Source organism: Xyrauchen texanus, chromosome 1, assembly GCF_025860055.1.
Source record: "Xyrauchen texanus isolate HMW12.3.18 chromosome 1, RBS_HiC_50CHRs, whole genome shotgun sequence".
Taxonomy (NCBI): Eukaryota; Metazoa; Chordata; class Actinopteri; order Cypriniformes; family Catostomidae; genus Xyrauchen; species Xyrauchen texanus.
Window position 1 is genome coordinate 60,555,255 of NC_068276.1, and position 21,280 is coordinate 60,576,534.

Consider the following 21,280-nt stretch of genomic DNA (forward strand, 5'->3'; position numbering starts at 1 on the left):
GTGGAACGGAACAAAACAAAATGGAATGGAAGAGGAGTGGAACGAAACAAACGAAAGTAAAACATGACAGAATAAAATAAGTCTGAACAGAACAAATGAAAAGAAAACAAGACAAACAAAACAGAACAGAACAAAACGAAAAGAAAAGACAGAACAAAACATAGCCGAACAACAACAAAAAACAGAACAGAACAAAACAAAGAACAGAACAAAGGAAAACAGGACAGAACAAAAGAATTAGCACAAAAGAAAACAAAACTGAACAGAAGAAAACAGACCAAACCAGACTAGACCAAAACAAAACAGAATGGAAGAGGAGTGGAACGGAACAAAACAAAACAAATGAAACAAACAAACAAAACAGAACAGAACAAAGAACAGAACAAAAGAAATCAGCACAAATGAAAACAAACTGAACTGAAGAAAACAGACCAGACCAGACTAGACCAAAACCAAACGGAATGGAAGTGGAGTGGAACGAAACAAAACAAAATGGAATGGAAGAGGAGTGGAATGAAACAAAACAAAATGGAACAGAACTGAAGGAAATGAAATAAGAAGAAAAGGAGACAGGAAAACAGAACAAAACAAAGAACAGAACAGAAGAAAACAGAACGGAATGGAAGAGGAGTGGAACGAAACAAAACAAAATGGAACAGAACTGAAGGAAATGAAATAAGAAGAAAAGGAGACAGGAAAACAGAACAAAACAAAGAACAGAACAGAAGAAAACAGAACGGAATGGAAGAGGAGTGGAACGAAACAAAGTAAAAGATGACAGAACAAAATAAGATGGAACAAAACAAACAAACAAAACAAAACAGAACAAAACAAAAAGAAAAGACAGAACAAAACATGGTTGAACAACAAAAAACAGAACAGAATAAAACAAAGAACAGAACAAAAGAAATAGGCAAGGCAAGGCAAGTTTATTTATATAGCACATTTCATACACAATGGTAATTCAAAGTGCTTTACATAGAAGAGATTAAAATATTTTTTTTTATTTTAAATAAAATAAAAATAGGCACAAACGAAAACAAACTGAACAGAAGAAAACAGACCAGACCAGACTAGACCAAAACAAAACGGAATGGAAGAGGAGTGGAACGAAACAATACAAAACGGAATGGAAGAGGAGTGGAACGGAACATAACGGAATGGAAGAGGAGTGGAACGGAACAAAACAAAACAAATGAAACAAACAAACAAACAAAACAGAACAAAACAAAAAGAAAAGACAGAACAAAACATGGCTGAACAACAAAAAACTGAACAGAACAAAACAAAGAACAGAACAAAAGAAACAGAACAGACCAGAATAGACCAAAACAAAACGGAATGGAAGAAGAGTGGAACAAAACAAAACGAAAGTAAAAGATGACAGAACTAAATAAGATGGAACAAAACAAACAAACAAAACAAAACAAACAAAACAGAACAAAACAAAAAGAAAAGACAGAACAAAACAAAACGAAAGTAAAAGATGACAGAACTAAATAAGATGGAACAAAACAAACAAACAAAACAAAACAAACAAAACAGAACAAAACAAAAAGAAAAGACAGAACAAAACATGGCTGAACAACAAAAAACAGAACAGAATAAAACAAAGAACAGAACAAAGGAAAACAGGACAGAACAAAAGACATCGGCACAAACTAAAACAAACTGTGGAACGAAACAAAACAAAACGGAATGGGAGAGGAGTGGAACGAAACAAAACTAAATGAAAACAAGACAGATCAGAACAGAATGAAACAAAAAGAAAAGGAGACAGAAAAAACTGAACAAAACAAAGAACAGAACAGAACAAAAGAAAACCAGACTAGGCCAAAATGAAATGGAACAGAACAGAATGGAAGGAAATGAAATAAGAAGAAAAGGAGATAGAACACAACAACATAGAACAAAACAGATCAGAATGAAACAAAAGGAAAACAAAACAGAACAGATCAGATCAGAATGAAACGAAAAGAAAAGAAGACAGAACAAATCAAAACAATCATGCAGTTTTGCTTTCTTTTTCCTTTAGGTGCTTCTGCTCCTTGGACTGGACAGATAATTGTAACGGAGGAGGAGCCAGTGGGTGAGAAATTTCAAATTAAATACATCCCCATCATTTCAGGGTTCCCACAATTATAACAAAACTGAAAAAATTGTCTTTTCCAGGTCATGGTTAATATCATAATCATTAATAAAATCATATACCAGTGGCAGTTTGTACTTTTATCTTCAAAGTGTTTCGTAATGTTAAAAATGCCAGTTAGACAAAATATTGAACTATGAACACTAAAATAAATGTGTTACAACTGATAGTAAATAACTGCATCTCTATCTGATTCTCCGACCCGTTGAGTCGAGCACTCAGCCTTCAACAGCCCAAAGCTTATACATTATAAACGCTGTCAATCACATAAATCATGTTTTAATTATTGCCCGTTTGCTGCAAAGTCCAGCCCATTTGAAAAAAAAAAAGAAAAACTTTCACAATGCAATTTTTCTTTTTTTGCACCTTTTCTGGCCTGGTGTTTGGATTATTGCCTTCTTTGATCTATTTGAATTGAATCTTTATGAATTGCCACAGAAATTATTTTGTACCCTGTTTGTTTGACATGTCCTTTCTTTATCATCATTATATTCCCATTGAACATGCATCAACAGATCAATAAATCTACCAATATAATATGCTGTATTTTACTTTGGATGTCTTCAGAGGGCGTGGTTCCAGGCAAACCTGGCGAGCTCACTGTCAACGAGGCCACTAAAAACTATGTGGTGTTGAGCTGGAAGCCCCCTGGTGAGAAAGGTCATGAAGGGGTCATGTATTATGTGGAAAAGGTCAGGACTCTTGATTTAATTTCACACTCCCACCAGTGCCATTGAAATAGAGTAAGATTCAAAAGTCTGAGATCACTACTTTACAAATTATACATTCAGTACAGTGAAAGTTGAGTTAAAAATGTAAAATTTTTGCATTTGAGCTGGTGTGACGCTCTTGTTCTACCCACTCCGTACGGGACTTGAACCGGTGTCTCTGGCATGGGAGGCAGGTGCGGTAACAGGGAGGCTAAAGGCTACAGCCCCTAGCAACAGTCAGTACCACTAGTGCACCTCTTGAGGTCAGGAGAGTGAGGTTTACTTAATGGACAGCTAACTATCAGCTGGCTCCCGTTACACTCACCCCCTTAATCCTCACTCCCATCCGGGTCACGGCACCATTGTGACGCTCCTGCTCTACCCACTCCGTACGGGACTTGAACCGGTGTCTCTGGCATGGGAGGCAGGTGCGCTAACAGGGAGGCTAAAGGCTACAGCCCCTAGCAACAGTCACTACCACTAGTGCACCTCTTGAGGTCAGGAGAGTGAGGTTTACTTAATGCACAGCTAACTATCCGCTGGCTCCTGTTACACTCACCCCCCTTAATCCTCACTCCCATCCGGGTCACGGCACCATTGTGATATAAATATACTGTATATTGGTTTTTAAATATATTGGCTGATTAAATGGTTATCAGCTGTCTTCTACTTTGAGCAATTCTGTAATTTGACAATTAAACCAGCTATTTGGCTCCTATATGTTTCTGTTTAGGAGCCAAAAATGTTTCTGTTTAGGAGCTAATGGCTCCATTGTCATTTTCTTCTTTGTCTGGAGCCCTGTTGAATTAGTGACTAGAATGCAGTATGTTAAATATTTCTTATTTATTTTCTGTCAAACTTTTTCTTTGTTTTTTAGTTGTTGTTTTTTTTTATCTTGAAACTTTCTGGTTATTTCCATTAAATAAAAAATGTAATCCCAGTTTTTCAATATGGACACAGACTTTTGAATCCCACTGTAATTTTATGAAAATTTTGTAATTTTCTATGGAAATAGGTCTTGTTGTTTATTTATTGTGTGTGTGTGTGTGTGTGTGTGTGTGTGTGTGTGTGTGTGTGTGTGTGTGTGTGTGTGTGTGTGTGTGTGTGTAGTGTGTGTCGGGTACGGACAGCTGGCAGCGGGTGAATACTGATATCCCAGTGAAATCACCAAGGTTTGCACTATTTGATCTGGCGGAGGGAAAGTCGTATCGCTTCCGTGTTCGCTGTTGTAACTCGGCTGGTGTTGGAGAACCATCAGAACCGACTGACGCCATCACAGTCGGGGACAAGCTGGGTATAAAAACAGTCTCATTAATCCTTGAAAATATGTTCAATAATGTGATATTAAAGGGTCATATCTATTTCTAGATCATTATTGATCATTTTACAATTTATTTTCTTAATTCTTAATTCTGTGTTGTTACAAAATTAAACAAGCAATGACATTTTTTTACAGCATCTATTAATCTTGTTTAAAGTTCATTTATAAAAGTACAATTGTTTATGGTTAGTTTATGTTAGTTCATAATGCATTAACTACTGTTAACAAAAACAACTTTTGATTTAAAAAATGTATTAGTAGATGTTGAAATCAACATTAACATTGTTAATAAATGCTGAAAAAAATATTGGTCATTGTTATTTCATGTTAACTAATGTTAATGAATACAACCATATACATAAACGTAAAGTGCTACCACATTAAGTTCATTAGGGGTCAAGCCCCAAAGCGTTCCTATAATGTTCCTATTATTATTATTATTAGTATTATTCCGCTCTTGAGTCTATGGCAGCTCATAGAATCCCTTGCGGGAAAGTTATAAAATTTGGCACACATATAGAGGACAGTCTGATCTGTTACCACAGCAAATTTGGCATCTGTGCCCAGATACTTCCTGAGCAGTTTCAGAACAGTCCCACATACTGGAAAAAAATTCTAAGAACAAGCTATTTTTAGTTAGTTTAGTTGTTTTTTTTTTTGGAGAAAGTTTTCCTCATCATACACTGTTCATCAGGCTCTAACCAAAAACATGTCACAAAGCTTCTTTTGCTGCTCATGATGCCGATAATTGGCTTGACATAAGTATCGCTGCTTGCAGCTATATTTATTATTATTATTGTATTATAAAGCATTTAAGTGTGACTTAAGTGTTCAAATACTTTGTATTTGTCTTTATTCTTCTCTCTCTCCCAATTTATCATACACATTGTGAATATTATATTAAATGTTTAATTTATAATAATATTATTATTATTAGATTTAATATTAAATGTTACAACACAGGTAATTACAGAATGCATAGAAATGTGTAATTAATAAAAGTATATTCAATCTAATATCAGGACCTGTGTAGCTTAGCGAGTATTGACGCTGACTTCCACTCCTCGAGTTGCGAGTTTGAATCCAGGGCATGTTGAGCAACTTCAGCCAGGTTTCCTAAGCAACAAAACTGGCCCGGTTGCTAGGGAGGGTAGAGTCACATGGGGTAACCTCCTCGAGGACTTGAAGCGTATTGGGAATTGGGCATTCCAAATTGCGGAGAAAATTGTAATAGTCTTGTTTGACACCCTCCACCAGATATCCCATCTGCCCCTGGCCGTGTAGTGCCTACCCGCAATACAGACACATCTGTGGTGGTTTCATGGGAGGCATCTCGTGATGCTAAAGAGCTGGTGGGTTACTACATAGAGAGCAGCATTGCAGGGAGCAACACTTGGGAGCCGTGCAACAACAAGCCTGTTAAAGGCTCTAGGTATCATTAAAAAACTTCAAACAATTGCAGTGTTAGTTGACAATTTGAGGTCATAACGAACCAATATCTCTCCAAATGTGTTCATACAGGTTCATCTGTCATGGCTTGACCACAGGAGAGCGTTACGTTTTCCACGTAAGAGCCGTCAACGCTGCAGGAATCAGTGAATGCTCACAAGAGTCTGAAGCTATCGAGGTTAAAGCTGCTATTGGTGAGTCATCTATGAACTGCGATTGCTATAACTTCTAATTTAAGGTTATTGTCATATTGTTGTTGTTGTTTTACTTTTTCAAATCACAAATATTTCACTGCCAGTGTTCACTTTTCAATTCTGCCCACCATATTTTGCCACCCACTTCCGTTTGTCCCATGCATTTTCACATGCCCTCTACCGCACTGTAGTGTCAAGGCCACACCCACCAAATTCTGAAGTTCCGCCCCTGCATTCTCCCGGGAGGCGGGGTCAGGATTTGTAAACCTCCTCTAGTTTGGTTCACGACTGATCCAACGTAGCGGTGACTACAAACCAGCCCACCCGTTCTCTCACGCAACCCCTGCCAATCCCTCAATGTTTCAACCAGTCCTCTCTGCATGCCCTCACCTCTTGCTTTACCCATAATGCCTTTCTGTCATGTCCCTTAACAACCATGACACTTTGTGCTGAGCAGCATGCTCATTTATCCTTTATGAAACACATTTGACAAGCAGACATTTAGATTCAATTCTAAGTCCATTTCATTAGTAATTTAATTAGAAACTTTTCCTAAGAAACAGTTTTCCAGTTATCAATAACGTCTCAATTGAGCATACTATTTTTAGGGCCTATTTTTATGCTAATTCTACTCACCAATTCACATTACCGCAATGTTGAAAAAAGATGATCATTATGACATTTTCATTACAGCAATGTGAAGAGATTTAGTTTAATTTGTAGAGAATTTACACATCATAGCATTACTCCCTCGGTACTGCCTTTCATTTTTGAAATTTGTAATTGAAAGATTATTGTATGATAGCATCTTTTATACTGTAATACAGTGAAAGGACTGTGGTACGGTAATGACAATCATCACTGAACACAATCAGAATAGTAAAAGTAAAATGTCCCAAACCATTATGGTAATGAGAATTGGAGGGTAAAATGCGCTTCAATGTCCTGAAAATAATGGGACAAAATTATTTTGTGTTGATTTGGGGTTAAACATGGCCAGGACATATATAGATATGTATCTTATATAATAAGAGTGTATAATGAAGATTTGTCCCCTAAAGTTTCACAAAGACCATCGCTTTCTAGATTCATGAGCATGTCATTTTGTAACTGATAATCTAATTTACAATTACGGATGCACAAAACTACATATAACTACAGCATTTTTTTCTGACACCAATTAAACACATTTCTTAGTGATATATGTATGCTAAGCACAGCCCTTTATTGAACAAATAAACCAGCCTGGTCTCATGAACATTTCTGCAAAACGGGAAATTATGTTTAGGGGAAATATCCAGCGGTGGGCGCCAAAAGTGAGTGAAATAGTCTCGGAATCAGACAAGGTTTTTTTTAAGGTGAATGTTACAGTAGATGGAGGTTTTAATAACATACCTAACGAACCTAAAACTTTAAACTTAAACTAACCAATAGCGTTCAAAAAGCAAATAGGAAGTAAACAAAACCAACATCCTTAACCTTAATCAACTCCCAAACCTAACCGATAGTGTCGTTAAACAAAATGCAAAAAAAAGAGCCAAACTGCGATCTTTCAAGTCCAAAGTCCAACACTCTCTCAGGTGAGGTACTACGCAAGCTATTCACATTGAAATAAGTGTGCAAATGTTGGTGGGTCTGTATTACAAGCATTGAAATGTATTGTTTTTCAAATGATGCATATAGTAAAAGTGTTTTTATATCATAGCATAGCAGTGTATTTGTAATAGTGCGAAAAATATGTGTTTCTAAAGTAGCCTAATCAGCCGTTGTAGTCGAGATTTGTGTGAAAGTGAATAAAATTCACAGTGGTTGTATCGCCTCTAGAGTTCATTTCACCAGGAAACATGCATAGAACTCAGTATGCAAAAATGTATTCTAGGAGACTAGGATGCAATAAACTGTAATAAATAATAACTATAAAAATGTCAACAATTCCACAAACTATCATAGTACTCACAAAAATGGAGACCGTACAGATTATGCATGATATACGAAACATTGCTCACAGCATGCAATTTGAAGTCCAATGGTAACTTGATATATAATAGTCTAATAGAATGTGAATTAGTTACAAACAATTATTTTTTAAAAGGTTACATGGTTAAATGTCCACTGTGTGGTGCTAAATGCATGTATAATGTTCTCCCAAACAGATGAGGTATTGAAGTTTATTGCTGGATTAAGTTTGAAGTAAACAAAACCGACCTCCCTTTCCCGAACATTAAACTTAAACCTAACGATAGTGCTCTTCAGGACTCGTACCCTGGTCCTTTGCATCGTAAGAGCAGCGTTTTAACAGATTAGCTACCGTGCAATTTGATCAAACTCGAACAAGCTTGTTAATTTAGTTGCCTATGCATTGCACATGTTAAAATGTTAAAATGATTGCCTTACAAGTAAAGTGTTTAGTTGCCATAGGATAGCATTGTGCGAGGAACAAAGTAATGCAATCACTACTGTCAATGTCAAATGTTTAAACTGCACTAAATAACTGCATCCTCACTCTCTTCCTCTTTTCTCCTGCAAACTTGTTTCTTTCTCTTATTTCTTCGCTTCTTATCATAAATTGCACATACATTAATAGTGACATTGCAAAGCTAATTTTCAGTTGCATGCTAACACTATTCTGCTGACATTGTCTACTGTAAGAAAATGTAATAGACTGCGAGGAGCATTTGTCTCTGAATGTGAATGTGTTACGATGTGTTTTTTTTGGTTATTTCTGTTTGCCTGATTTTTCTTCCTCTTGCTGTTCTCTCTGCTAACTCCTGTAGGGGGCGGTATTCCTCATGGTGTGTGTCTGGAGTCAGGGGGTAATGGGGTCGGACTAACCCACAGCTCTTGCGGAGTGGGCAGGCATGTGTCGCCTCACTCCTCTGCTGACACGCCGCTAACACACCTAGCTAATGTTAACGGGAGGGTTGAGGGAGGGGCTCAAAACACTGGTCACAAACCACATCCAACTGCACTACATGAGGGCAAACAGGGCAAGAGGGACAGTGTTACCGGGGCACCTGAACCCATTCATGAGCAGAGTACTGAAACTACTAATCAGGTTTTGAACTCTAGCACTGAATTGGTCACACCGAACTGTATCCAAACGGAGCCGGCAATGGAAATGCCTGACAATCGTAAGTCCTCAGTAAACTCTTCTCCAGAACAAGAGAAAGATGGAGAGCGAAAGAGAGGATGGAGAGCCTCAGGTGAGAAGGCGGAGAGAAAGAGTGTTGTAGGGTTGAACGTTTGTGTGCTGTGCTTTTATTTTGAAATTCTTGCTTCGTTTTGGGTGTCTTTTTTTCAGAGGTGGAGTGTGTCATTTTTGCATCCCTACCATCATTAAACGGCAAAAATTTGGACTTTTCAAACAGGTTTCCCAAACACTTCCCCCGTCTGCCATTGGTCAAATGAACCGATAGTCCTGCCCCAAACTCACACCCTTGGTTGAGCCAATGACCACATTTATATGCACTTAAGAAAATGGTTTATTCCAAGGTTTATGCAGAAAGCAGCATTCTGAAACGTCCTGTAAACGAGAACGCCATTTTCCTTACTCCGCTTAAGGGAACATCATAGGATGGAGCCTAACAACAACAACAACAACACAGCCGAAAATATTCAACATTTCTGAGAGTACAGTGGGAAAAGCACATACACTATACACTATACCCATTTACGCACACCAATGTAAAATATCGACTGTCCCTCACGTTTGTGCACGGTATATGCGCTGGTAAATTGGGGGAGTTTGGCGTAAGGGGGAAACCCCACTATTGCAGCGCAATTCCGGGTCGTGATGGAAAGTTAAGGAAACAAACACAGCAACAACTCTGGAATATCTGTCAATAAAGCTCTGTTTTGAAAACAATGCTTATTTTTGCATTTCCATTTGGTGGCGCTAGTGCCGCAGAAATGACTACTTCTGCTTTAAGCAGATTTCTTGCAATAAACAGCTGGTGTCCATGTAAATGTAGTCAATGCTGCCATTTTGAGATGTTTTGCTAGTTTTTGGAGACTTCTCCAAAAAGTGTCAACAATGGGACTCTGGGAAAATAACGTAAAAAAAGACACCCAAAACACATCCATTTCAAAATGAAAGCTCAGCAAAAAAAATACAAATTTAAATCTAAAAAAAAGCACAGCACACAAAGTTTTAACCCCCACAACAAGAACAATGTTCTGTTGCGTTCAGAGCCAACTTTCTGGAAAATCACTCATCATCATCATCCCTCCTCAGAGTTGGCCTGTCCCGTATTATCCTTTCCTGTTTTTCTTATTCCTTTTCATTTTAGTGCAGTTTTTTAGCTCTTGAATGTGTTTCTCCTTTATCTATTTGAACCCTTTTGAACCCTGAATAGTTTATTGCAATTCATCGAATTCCATCAGAATAATTTTTTGCTCATTATTTGCTCATTATACACAGGACCTCTAAACAAATTAGCATATTGCAGTTGTTTTAATAGGTGTGTAGGTATTCACTAGTTATACATGTTCACTTAAAGAAATGTTCAGGTTTAATACAAATTATGCTCAAGTGAGCATTGGTGGAATAATGATTATTGCTACAAAATACATTTTGTCTTGCCCCTCTTTAAATAAAATTTTGTATTCCTTATTACGGAATTTACATGGGGGGCATAATTAATTGGGGTAATTTTGTTACATGTTATTTTTAATTTAATTTATCTCACAAAATGAACATGTTAAATCGACAACTCTTGTTAACAAGCAAGATGTTTCCATATTTTAGCTATACTTTTGATATTTATGGACTGGCCTATAAACTTCCGTTGTTAGTGCCTTCCATTGTAAGTAACCGCGATGTTTGCTTTTTAAATAAGAGTGAGACAAAATCATTTTTCTTGTAATCACCATTATGCCACAAATGCTGTCGGTTGACCTTAACTTGTATTGAACCAGAAAAACTTTTATCTTGAGGTTAAGATTGCACAAATGATTGGTTGGTTGACTCTACTGGAAAAAATCCAGCTTAAACCCAGTTCCGATAGCTTCAAGCTGGTCTAAAAGGTCTGGTCTCGAAATACCAGTGGATCTGGTTTCAACCTGGTAGACCACCTTGAACACCTTAAACTGGTGTGACCTGTTTTTTTCCTGCAGGGTATCATCTCTAAAAACTCTAAGGTAAGTTTTCTCAGTTGTAGATTTTTTAAACCCTCTAATATCATCACAATCCACATAAACACATTCAGGGATTCTTTGGGCTTCTTGATGCCACCAGCAACAACTGGCAATATGCTGGACACCTTCCCCACTACACGAATGTATCCTTGGGCTCACCTGCTTGCATTACTCTTCATTTGAGACCAGTTTTTCAAGATGATCTAATGGTAGCGTCATAGTGCTAGTCAGTGTTTCCCCAATTTTCTAATTTGGCTAGGATATTTAGCTTTGCCTACTTGGTCTCAGTCTTTCATTTGTTTTCTTGATACAGTAAATTTGCTTCAAAGCCTTGAAAAAATATTATTGTATTAATCAGAATTTTTGTCCTGTAAAAATATATAAACATACTTAAAACAAAATTGATGTAGATAATAATACTAATAATTTTTCAGAGAATGTATCTTGAATTAGAGGTTCAAGCACGAAGCGCTGAAACCCTGTTGTAATTGTTATTGTTTTCACTTATGTTATTATTATGCTCCGCTAAAACGTATCATGTAGACCAAACCTATGGCCTTTATGGCCTAGAGACATAAAACTTGGTGGGATGGTAGTACTATTGCTAGCTACTCAGGCACTTTAAAAAAGGCAAATGCGCTTTGGGCTATAAATACTCAGAACTGTCACAATCTCAAGTGCTATTTATATAGTTTGAATTGTTGGCTCAAGGTCGACAAAGTGGCTATCTCTGCTTTTTTCCATCAGATTAGATACTTTGTGAAATAGTCATAGGTTGTTCGGTCTATCGGAACCAAAACTGTGCAGAAAGATTCTCTAGGGGGGGTCACATGATGCTATGCGAGTGGAAGCGGCCTAGTGGCGAGCTCCGCTACACTCTGCAACATTTGCTAAAATTTCAATTAATATTATCTGGTGGGAACTGCTTTAGATTTGATTGTTAAACTGCGCTAGGAGTGTAGGATGTCTAAGAATTGAAATCTTTGGCTTGTGGGGACATTAAAATGCAGTTACAGTTGCATGTGCCTGATGCTTCTCGAGCAAGATGGCGAGGGTCTGGTTAGGAATGACAGTGCACCTCAGGATGTAGGTCAAGATATTATGAACATTTCTGCAGCGCTAATGAAAACCTCGACCGACATGGAGGGCCTCGCGGAAATACGTCGAGCGACCACATCTATGGAGGCGAAACGTTCCACCTTGATCTCAAGAATGGACGAGGCTGAAAAGAAAATTGAGTTTCTGAAAGCAGCCGGAAAAGAGCTGCGGACTAACCCGCCGGCCACCAAAATTAGAGGATATGGAAAATCAAAGCAGACGTAATAATGTTCTTCTAAAGGAGTTCAATGGAAAGGAGGAGGCGAGAACCGTCTTGGCAATATAAATAGTATTTTGATGAATAACTTAAACCAAAAGACAAAAAACCTACTCGCCGGTTCTCCGATACACCGTCGCATGGTCCTCGATCACTTCTCCACCCTCTCAGGCAGACGACAGCTGCTTCTCCCCGGGCGGACCGGAGTCAGACTCACAACCCCCGGCGGTCGGAACGCCCCTCCGCGTTCTCGGCGACTCGTGGGGACACTCCTCCACCCCTGGCAGCGGCCCTATCGCTCCAGGCGGTCGGGGAGACACTTCCCTCCTCCCCTCGCGGATGGTGGTCTTCTTCTGACCCCTCCGTGTTTCTGGGGGATGGCAGGGCTCTCCTCCGCCCCTGGCAACGGCTCCATTGCTCCAGGCGTTCGGGGAGTCCAGTACCCACTCGCCTCGCGGACGGTGGCCGTTCACCGCATCTGGGCGGTCGGTCTACTCCCTCCCCCGGTGGATGGCAGTGGCACTCCCCTGGGTGGACGGCAGTGTCAAGGACTCCGCGACATCCCTCCTCCTTCCCAGGCTTCAGCACCAGCGTAAAGGAGTCAATGGAAAGGAGGAGGCGAGAACCGGCTTGGCAATATAAATAATATTTTAATGAATAACTTAAACCAAAAGACAAACACACACATGACGGACATGTCCGTAAATGATCTCTCTCTCGTCGCACCACCATCCGCAGTCGGCCTTTATCCCTCTCGGAGGCTTAATTAGCCTGATACGGGACCGGGTGTGTATAATCACGACCCGGCCCCGCCCTCCGCCCTGCCACAGTTCGTTTCATTGGAATCCTAGTGGGAAAGGAAAGTCAAGATATGGCCTAGTTCCTAGAAGGGCTTATTCCGAATTTGATCGGCACAGTGGGCCATCATCTGGAAATAGAGCTCACGCACAGAGCTCTCGGTCGACTTCCCATGGCAGGTGACATACCCCGATCCATTCTGGCAAGATTCCTGTGGTCGGCAGACAGAGATTTAGTTTTACGTGCAACAACGAATAAAGGCAAGTTGTTCTGGGTGGATTACATGTTTTTTCCAGACTTCGCCAGTGCTACACTAGTGCAACGGGAGAGATTCAAAGAGTGTAAGATGTTACTTCACGCACAGGATTTGAGCTTCGCATTGCTTTACCTTTTTCACTCGACCTCAACTAAACCAGAGATGTGAAATTCTTTGGACTCCCAAGATATATAATTATATACAAATAATAAAGAAGTTAACTTTGTATTTGGCATGGCAATAACAGGGTAATAAAACAATTGGGGCATGGCCTGGTTTACCCAAAAGGCTATAGCTCCTAAACGAAACCTCCAATTTTCCTAAAATTTTGTATGCATATATGAAAAATTATTCTGAAGAAGTATGCACATTTAGTGGAGTTCGGACACTGGGTGGCGCTATAACAGTCGGGAATGTTAAATGGGCTATATCTCTATGGTTATTTACCTAATGTTGGTGAAAAGTATGGTGCTTTATCTTAATTTTTGGTGCTATGGGGCTTTCTAAATAATGCTAAAGATCTTTTAACAGATGCACTTAAAGGCCCTTTGCCGCTTGAACCCCAATAGTTAATTTATTTAAATATATTTTTATTACAGCATTGGCAAAGTTTTCTTTTTATAGCACAAACCTCACAAAGTTTTGTTAAGTTTAGGCTTAAAAAAAAGTCTGTTTGCCAATGGGGTAAAAAAATAAACTTATTTCAAGATATACTCTCTGAATGCAAGTTTTAACTTATGCAAAAAAAAAATTATCCAGAACATTTATGCTGTTTTAAGGATGTTTGGATATTTTACATGAAAACAAAACAGAAATATCGAAGTAAATGATGTTTTTCAGTGTGCTAACTGTGGTGTTCTGCTATCCTAGCGTCCCCTGCTCCGCCCTATGGCATCACAGTGTTGGAGAGTGTGCGCGACTCAATGGTGTTAGCCTGGAAACAGCCCACTTTCATCGGTGGTGCTGACATCACGGGTTACTTTGTTGATTACCGTGAGGTCATTGGTGGAGTGCCGGGAAAATGGCACGAGGCGAATATCAAGTCTGTCAGTGAGAGAGCGTACAGAGTAAGTGTGGCACTGTGGAATAGGGTGTTGCTTCAACCACAGGCACTTTTACTTGACAGAAGTTGCATTTTTATGAAACATTTTAGAAGTCAGTTTTTATATGAAGGTCACTTTAAAACATTCCCTAATCATCTATTTTTGCTTAAGTACTTCTAAAATGACTTTTATGTATATATTATTGTTTTACTCTTGTACCAGACCCACTTTCAATCTTAAACTATAAAAATCCATCACTAAAATATACATTTTTACACAATTAAATAGCTTGAGATTAATTATGAGAATATATGTCATTTATGATGATCAAGCTGTAATTTTCCTCAAACTATGCAAAGAAATTCTGATGCAAAAGTATAGGATGCACAAAACGTTAGTCATGAAATTATCCTTAGCAAGAAAGAGTCTGGCATTTTATTTTCAAAACGTTCACAAGGTCAAAGGTGCCCATAGTTGAAGAAACAACATTTAGACCTAAATTATGCTTGAGCTGGCCAGTTTGAGACCTCCACCCCTTCTCTTTCGCTTTATTTCTCTCACTAGGTTTCAGAGTTGAAGGAGAACATGCTGTACCAGTTCCAGGTGCGTGCTGCCAACATGGCTGGCGTGGGCATCCCGTCTCTTTCAAGTGAGGTATTCAAGTGTGAGGAGTGGACCATTGCTGTACCAGGTAGATACAAACTCATTGGAAACATACATGTAACTGTTTTTACTTGTGCGCACAGTTATGTTTATCTACCATATAGGTATCACCCTTATATTTGACTGAGAATAGGACTACATCTGCAATCCACAGTCAAAAAAAGCGCTATTGGAATTTCCACGATAAACTGAAACCATAAAGGTTCTAATGGAATTTTTCAGATTCCAACAGAACAAACACTTGATTTTTTAGAACACATAATGTACAAATTCAACAGGATACAATAGGGTGACATAGCCTGATCACACAGGAAGTCGGTATGCTGTTTCTGAAAGTTCTGGTACCCTTGGATTGTTGGCTACCCTTTTCATCATATCACGGCGCCGTTTTGAGGTCCATTTTGCATAATGCGGCGGCTCATTTTAGCTTATCGCGGCCGACCCACTGGCCCGCTCGGTTCTCCCGATGCCCAGTCCGCCCCTGATCGGCCCCAAAGTGTGTCGGCACACTGGGAAAATGCCCGGTATGCCAGATTACCAGTCCAGCCCTGCACATGGCTATACCGGCAGTACGTTGTGTCAACAGCGTGACAGACCCAGGTTCGTATCCATGTTGAAACCAGGAAGTAATCACATTCACTTAATCAGTTGACGAACGAGATTCAGAAGTTGCACTTTTCCATCTAGCATTTAATTTTTACTCCACTAATGGTTAGGTTTAGGTTTGGGTTGGGGGGGGGGCGGGGGTAGAGTCAATAAAATATGCATTCCTCTTCATTGTATTACATCCTGTACAGCTGAAAAGAACTCGCTACAAAACTAGCTTTTGGTGACGTCACACGTACCTATACGCCCTACAACACTTACAGTTTGGCCACTAGGGGCAGTGTTTTAAATTTCAGTACGCATATACCGATTTTTGCAATGGTGCACGTCTGGCCATCGTGTTTGCGGAAGTATTTTTCCCATTCAGTTCTTCTTATCGGGATTGCATGAAATCCTTCTGAAAAGCCTAATAAGTTGATTTAACTCAAGTGATTTAGTAACTTGTTCCCAAGACAACTCGGAGCAAAAAGACAACAAGAACAATCCCATGAAGAATTGCAAATGACTCAATCTAATTAAAAAATATGGGAAAACATAAATTGATTCAAAGTTGTTGGTTAGAAGTGTAGAAACGATATATTTTCATTTTATTGCCAAATATTCCGATGTGTACGCGTCACAGTTTTCTCATGTTCATTACTTTGCCTGAAAGATTGTTTAACTGCCATTTCTTTCAGGTCCACCCCATGACCTCCAAGTACAGGAGGTGCGTAAGGACTCGTTGGTGTTGCTATGGAAACCACCTGTCTATCAGGGCCGTGATGCTGTCAATGGATACTACATTGATATCAAGGAGGCTGAAGCAGACTTTGAGATGTGGAGAGGCGTCAACGAGAAAGCCACTGACAAGCCGTACATGAAGGTTCGCTTGTTTTTGGGAGGCGATACGCTTCTTACGGGTCGTGACATCACAGGCCTGCGCTAGTAACTGTTGGTTCTCTTGATTGTTCTAGATCAAGAATCTGAAGGAGGGCGAGTCTTATGTGTTCCGTGTGCGCGCTCAGAACAAGGCTGGTGTAGGAAAAGCATCCGAGCACACAGAGCCGGTTGAGGCTGTGACTAAACCAGGTATTAAACTGGACGCAGACTAGAAACATTTGAACTAAACACAATTCAGGTGCGGTATAAAGCCATACACAAGATTTTTAGACTAGTGCTAAACATTGGACAAAATAAAGGAAACACACAATAAAGTTCTTATAGTTCTTTGGGAAGTCTGTGATTAATAAAGTGCTTATTCAATCCAGGTGGAGCCTAAAAGAAACCAAAATAAGCAGAACTAAACTTGTCTCAATAGAAGCTAATTAACCCTTCCTTTCTTTCAGGTACTGCTGAGATAGTTGTGAACGTTGACGATGACGGCGTCATTTCACTCAATTTTGAGTGTTCGAAACTCACGACGGACTCCAAATTTGTCTGGTCCAAAAACTACAAGGAAATGGAAGAAACTAGATGCATGAGCATCGAGACCAAGGGCAACAAGTACGTTTCATGCCAGTCAGTTTGATATCTAATGGTTGAATAGAAAACAGTAGCTAAAAGCAATTTGTGCAGCTTCCAACTTCTACAACTATTTAATTGTAATTAATTTTTTTATTAAATGTTCTTATCATTGGTTTTTGTCTTGTTTTCCAATATACATTTCTACAGAGCCGTAAAACGAGATGCAATTTGAAACTTTATTAACATTGAACATTTTATTTTAAGAGGCTAGTAAGAAAATTATGAATTTAAATATTAAGATTTGATGTCAGATAAAATATCCTGATTTATATGAATTTTAATTTCTACATTGGGAAATTGTTTATTTCTTCTTGTTTTTAGGTATGGATACATTTAATATTATTTATATTCATAATATTCATATTCTTTTTATATATTTATATTCATAAGTCAAGTCAAGTGGTTTTTAAAACAACCACAAAAAATTAATATATGATATATATATATAATTTGAAATATATTTTTTGTGCTTGTTTTAATCATTACATTTTATTATGAATAAATAATAAAAAATATTATATATATATATATATTTTTTTAAGCATTACATTATATATATATATATATATATATATATATATATATATATATATATATATATATATATGTGTGTATTATTATTATTATTATTATTATTTTATTTTAGAGTGGATTAGTAATGAGTGAAATTCTTGGGCCATTAAAATGTTAATTTTTTATTTTTTAAGTGTAAATCTATCAAAATTTATTGAGGTTTAGGTAAAAAAAAAAATAGCCAATTTTAAAGTCTTTTTTAATGTATTTATTCGCTTATTCTGCCGTGGATCAGTAATAATTGAAATTCTTGGGCAATATACAAAAACATATTATACTTTTTTAAGATTTACACATTTAAGTTTCATAACAAAATTGAATTGTGTTCATGTTAAACAAAATAAAATATCGATTTTTTTATATTATGTTATTTTATTAAAGATTACTCAAATCAATTACAGTAGAAGTAGATTAGAATGGGTTCATACTCCATTTTCTGGTTGTAGGTCTAAAGCCATCTTTAACACACCTTCTGAAGATGATCTGGGCATCTACTCTTGTGTCGTCACACACACGGATGGAGTCTCCGCTAGCTACACACTCACTGAGGAAGGTCAGAGCATCTATTTTTCATTTGTGTATGATAGTATTTACCGAGGTAAGATTGCAGTTGATGATGAATAGTCGTTGATTCAAACTGAATCCACTTTATTTCAGGTCTAAAAGATTTGCTGAAGATCAGCCATGAGCACAAATTCCCCAGTGAGTAAACACCTCTTACACTCTTTTAATGTTTTACACTGTCAACGTTCAAACTTGGGCCGCATCCAACTAAACCGTTCCCGTTTGAAAACTCCATCTTCAGTTTCCTAATGTTATTGTTTTCCGAAGTATGTGCGAAGCGTTTTCAAAGCGCTCGTTTTGGTGGTAGAAAGTGTGGAGGAAAATTCAGTCATCATAGACTTTCCTAAAACAATATGACTTTCTTCTGTGGAACGCAAACCATAATTTTTCGGAAAAACACCCCGGCCACCTTTTCCATTAGTAAATGAGGACTGGGGCTGTTATGCTCCAAATAAGTGCCATAAAAATGTTATTAAAGTTGTCCATATGACTCGTGCGTTATATTCCAACTCCTCTGAAGTCATATAATAGCTTCGTGTGAGAAAAAGACAAAAATATAAGTTGTTAATCACTGATAATCTTCCCTTCTAGTGAGCTGTTAAATTCTGCCACCGGATGTCTGTGAGATGAACTTGAGAACCGGATTCGTCAGATTCATGATCAAATCATTCGGTTCGGTTTTGTGAACTGGATCAACAAATTCGTTGAAAAGATGCAACTCAAAAGAATGATTTGTTTATAAAACAATGCTGCACTATTAATTGCAAGAGATCAAATCAGGTTTGCGGGTTCAGACATAACCAACCCATCTGCATGGATTGCTTTAGTAACGACGTAGGCGTACCCACGAGACGATGCTTTCAAAACAAATGCAGTGATAATGGAGGTGCATCATCTCGCTTTCCAAATTAGCGCCCTGTCCAGTCGAGGTCCAGAAATCCTGTGTTGCACAAGGAAAACTCAGCGACGGAGGAGACTGGTAAATATTGTGATGTTCCGTGCCGCATTCGCCGATTTCTGACGTCACTAACGTCGTTGTGTGTCGCGTTAAGAGTGATGCAAAAAAGTGACCATTTGAAATCCGAATTGAGCAGCCAGAGCGTCCGGACTGAGACGCATGTGAAAGAAATCTGATTTAAACCGCATTTGAAACCACCTCCCGATGTGGTTTGAATCAGATTCGAGAAAATCAGATTTTTGCTCTTGATTTCCAGTAAAAGTATTGAAACATTCGTACAAAAGATGCATTTAGATGTTTATCGACATTAAAGCTGCGTTCACACCGCCAACGACACGCGACAAAGCGACCTCATCTCATTTGCTTTCAATGAGAGCTGGCGACTTCCAGCGACACGAGCGACGGCGAACGGATGTGGGCGTGTCCAGCGACGCGACAAAGTTGAGAAATGTTTTACTTTATGCAAATGACGCGCGACTTTTGGGTGCGACAGCCAATAGGAGAGAAGATGGTACAGCTCACGTGATCCTTATATTTTAATAATAATATTAATTGTAAAGAAACAGTGCTGTTTAGACTCTCCATACACACCTAACCGTCCGCCGCTGGCGACATGCAGCAAAGTTTTTAAGAAGTTTATGTGACGCTCCTGTTCTACTCGCTCCGTACGGGACTCAAACCAACGTCTCCGGCGTGGGAGGCGGGTGCGCTAACAAGGAGGCTAAAGGCTATAGCGTCAGTCGCTAGTGCACCTCTTGAGGTCAGGAGAGTGAGGTTTACTGCTATCTACCAGCTGACTCCTGTTACACTCACCCCCCTAAACCTCACTCCCATCCGGGTCACGGCACCATTGTGACACTCTTGTTCACCCAGCTCTGTACTGGACTCAAACCAACGTCTCCGGCGTGGGAGGCTGGTGCTCTAACAAGGAGGCTAATATATCTTGATTTAAGTTTATTTTCTTACTCTATTCGTAAAACGTTTATTTGTTCTTGTTTTGAAGCGTGAATCTTACAACATTTTGTGAGATTTATGCTTTAAAAAACAACAATTTGCTAATTTTCCTCTTTAAGTCATTTATTACATTTATAATCCATTTTCTTAATGTTTTAGTTTATTTATCCTTAATTATTCAAACTTAAATTTCAGTCTGTTTCTCACACAAAGGTACCACATGACCGCAGAAGATTTTGAATAAAGTGCGCAATTCATATGATATTTTTATGGTGCAGTCCCCATTCATTGCCATTAAATGTAAAAGAGCGACCAGGATAATATTCAAAACTTCTCCTTTTGTGTTCCACTGATGAAAGAAAGTCAAATGGGTTTGGAACGACTTGTTGTTGAATTGTTCCTATTCAGGTACTAAAGTCTGTGCTTTCTCCTCTCTAGTCATCCCTCTGAAAACCGACCTGGCCGTGGAGCTGCTGGAGAAGGGAAGAGTTCGCTTCTGGCTGCAGGCTGAAAAGATCTCTACTAATGGAAAGGTGGACTACGTCTTCAATGACAACATGGTTTCTCAGGGAGAGGTGAGAGCAACACAGCTACATACACGAAGCACTACACAGATCTCAACAGTCCTATCACAGCTCCTGCATTAATGACTTGTTCTATGTGTGTTGTAGAAATACAAGATGAACTTTGATAAGAATACAGGCATTATTGAGATGTTCATAGAGTCGCTGGGCAAAGAGGACGAAGGAACCTTCACTTTCCAGCTACAGGACGGCAAAGCCACTAACCAGTCCAGTCTAGTGCTGATCGGAGATGGTACACTTAAACGTTCACACACATGTACATGTATGCCATTCATTCAGTGTGTGTTAATGATAGCATCTCATTGGTTTCAGTGTTCAAGCAGTTACAGAAGGAGTCTGAGTTCCAGAGGAAAGAATGGCACAGGAAACAAGGTCAGAGTTCACTTCGGCTCTGTTCTGAATGCAACACTAGTGTACGGCATATTGTGCAAATGCCTACAATTTTTAATAAGTATATTAGATAGTATATGAAACAATATGCAATGATAAATGTTTCTCAGAGTA

At 38.7% G+C, this 21,280-nt stretch overlaps 1 protein-coding gene across 4 annotated transcripts in view; it reads left to right on the plus strand.

Moving 5' to 3' along the window:
* The window catches only part of LOC127638099 (M-protein, striated muscle-like), a 65,682-nt gene that overhangs the window by 29,647 nt on the left and 14,755 nt on the right, over positions 1-21,280 (plus strand). For 3 of the 4 annotated variants that reach the window (XM_052119577.1, XM_052119486.1, XM_052119734.1), the window contains 16 exons: positions 2,036-2,089; positions 2,717-2,841; positions 3,970-4,153; positions 5,438-5,612; positions 5,702-5,823; positions 8,598-8,615; positions 14,199-14,395; positions 14,936-15,062; positions 16,318-16,502; positions 16,594-16,708; positions 16,966-17,122; positions 18,163-18,269; positions 18,374-18,418; positions 20,631-20,767; positions 20,864-21,008; positions 21,089-21,148. In XM_052119577.1, coding sequence (XP_051975537.1) covers positions 2,036-2,089; positions 2,717-2,841; positions 3,970-4,153; positions 5,438-5,612; positions 5,702-5,823; positions 8,598-8,615; positions 14,199-14,395; positions 14,936-15,062; positions 16,318-16,502; positions 16,594-16,708; positions 16,966-17,122; positions 18,163-18,269; positions 18,374-18,418; positions 20,631-20,767; positions 20,864-21,008; positions 21,089-21,148 — 1,953 coding nt within the window. The remainder of the gene's footprint in view (positions 1-2,035; positions 2,090-2,716; positions 2,842-3,969; positions 4,154-5,437; positions 5,613-5,701; positions 5,824-8,597; positions 8,616-14,198; positions 14,396-14,935; positions 15,063-16,317; positions 16,503-16,593; positions 16,709-16,965; positions 17,123-18,162; positions 18,270-18,373; positions 18,419-20,630; positions 20,768-20,863; positions 21,009-21,088; positions 21,149-21,280) is intronic. The other variant, XM_052119650.1, reaches the window with a different exon arrangement.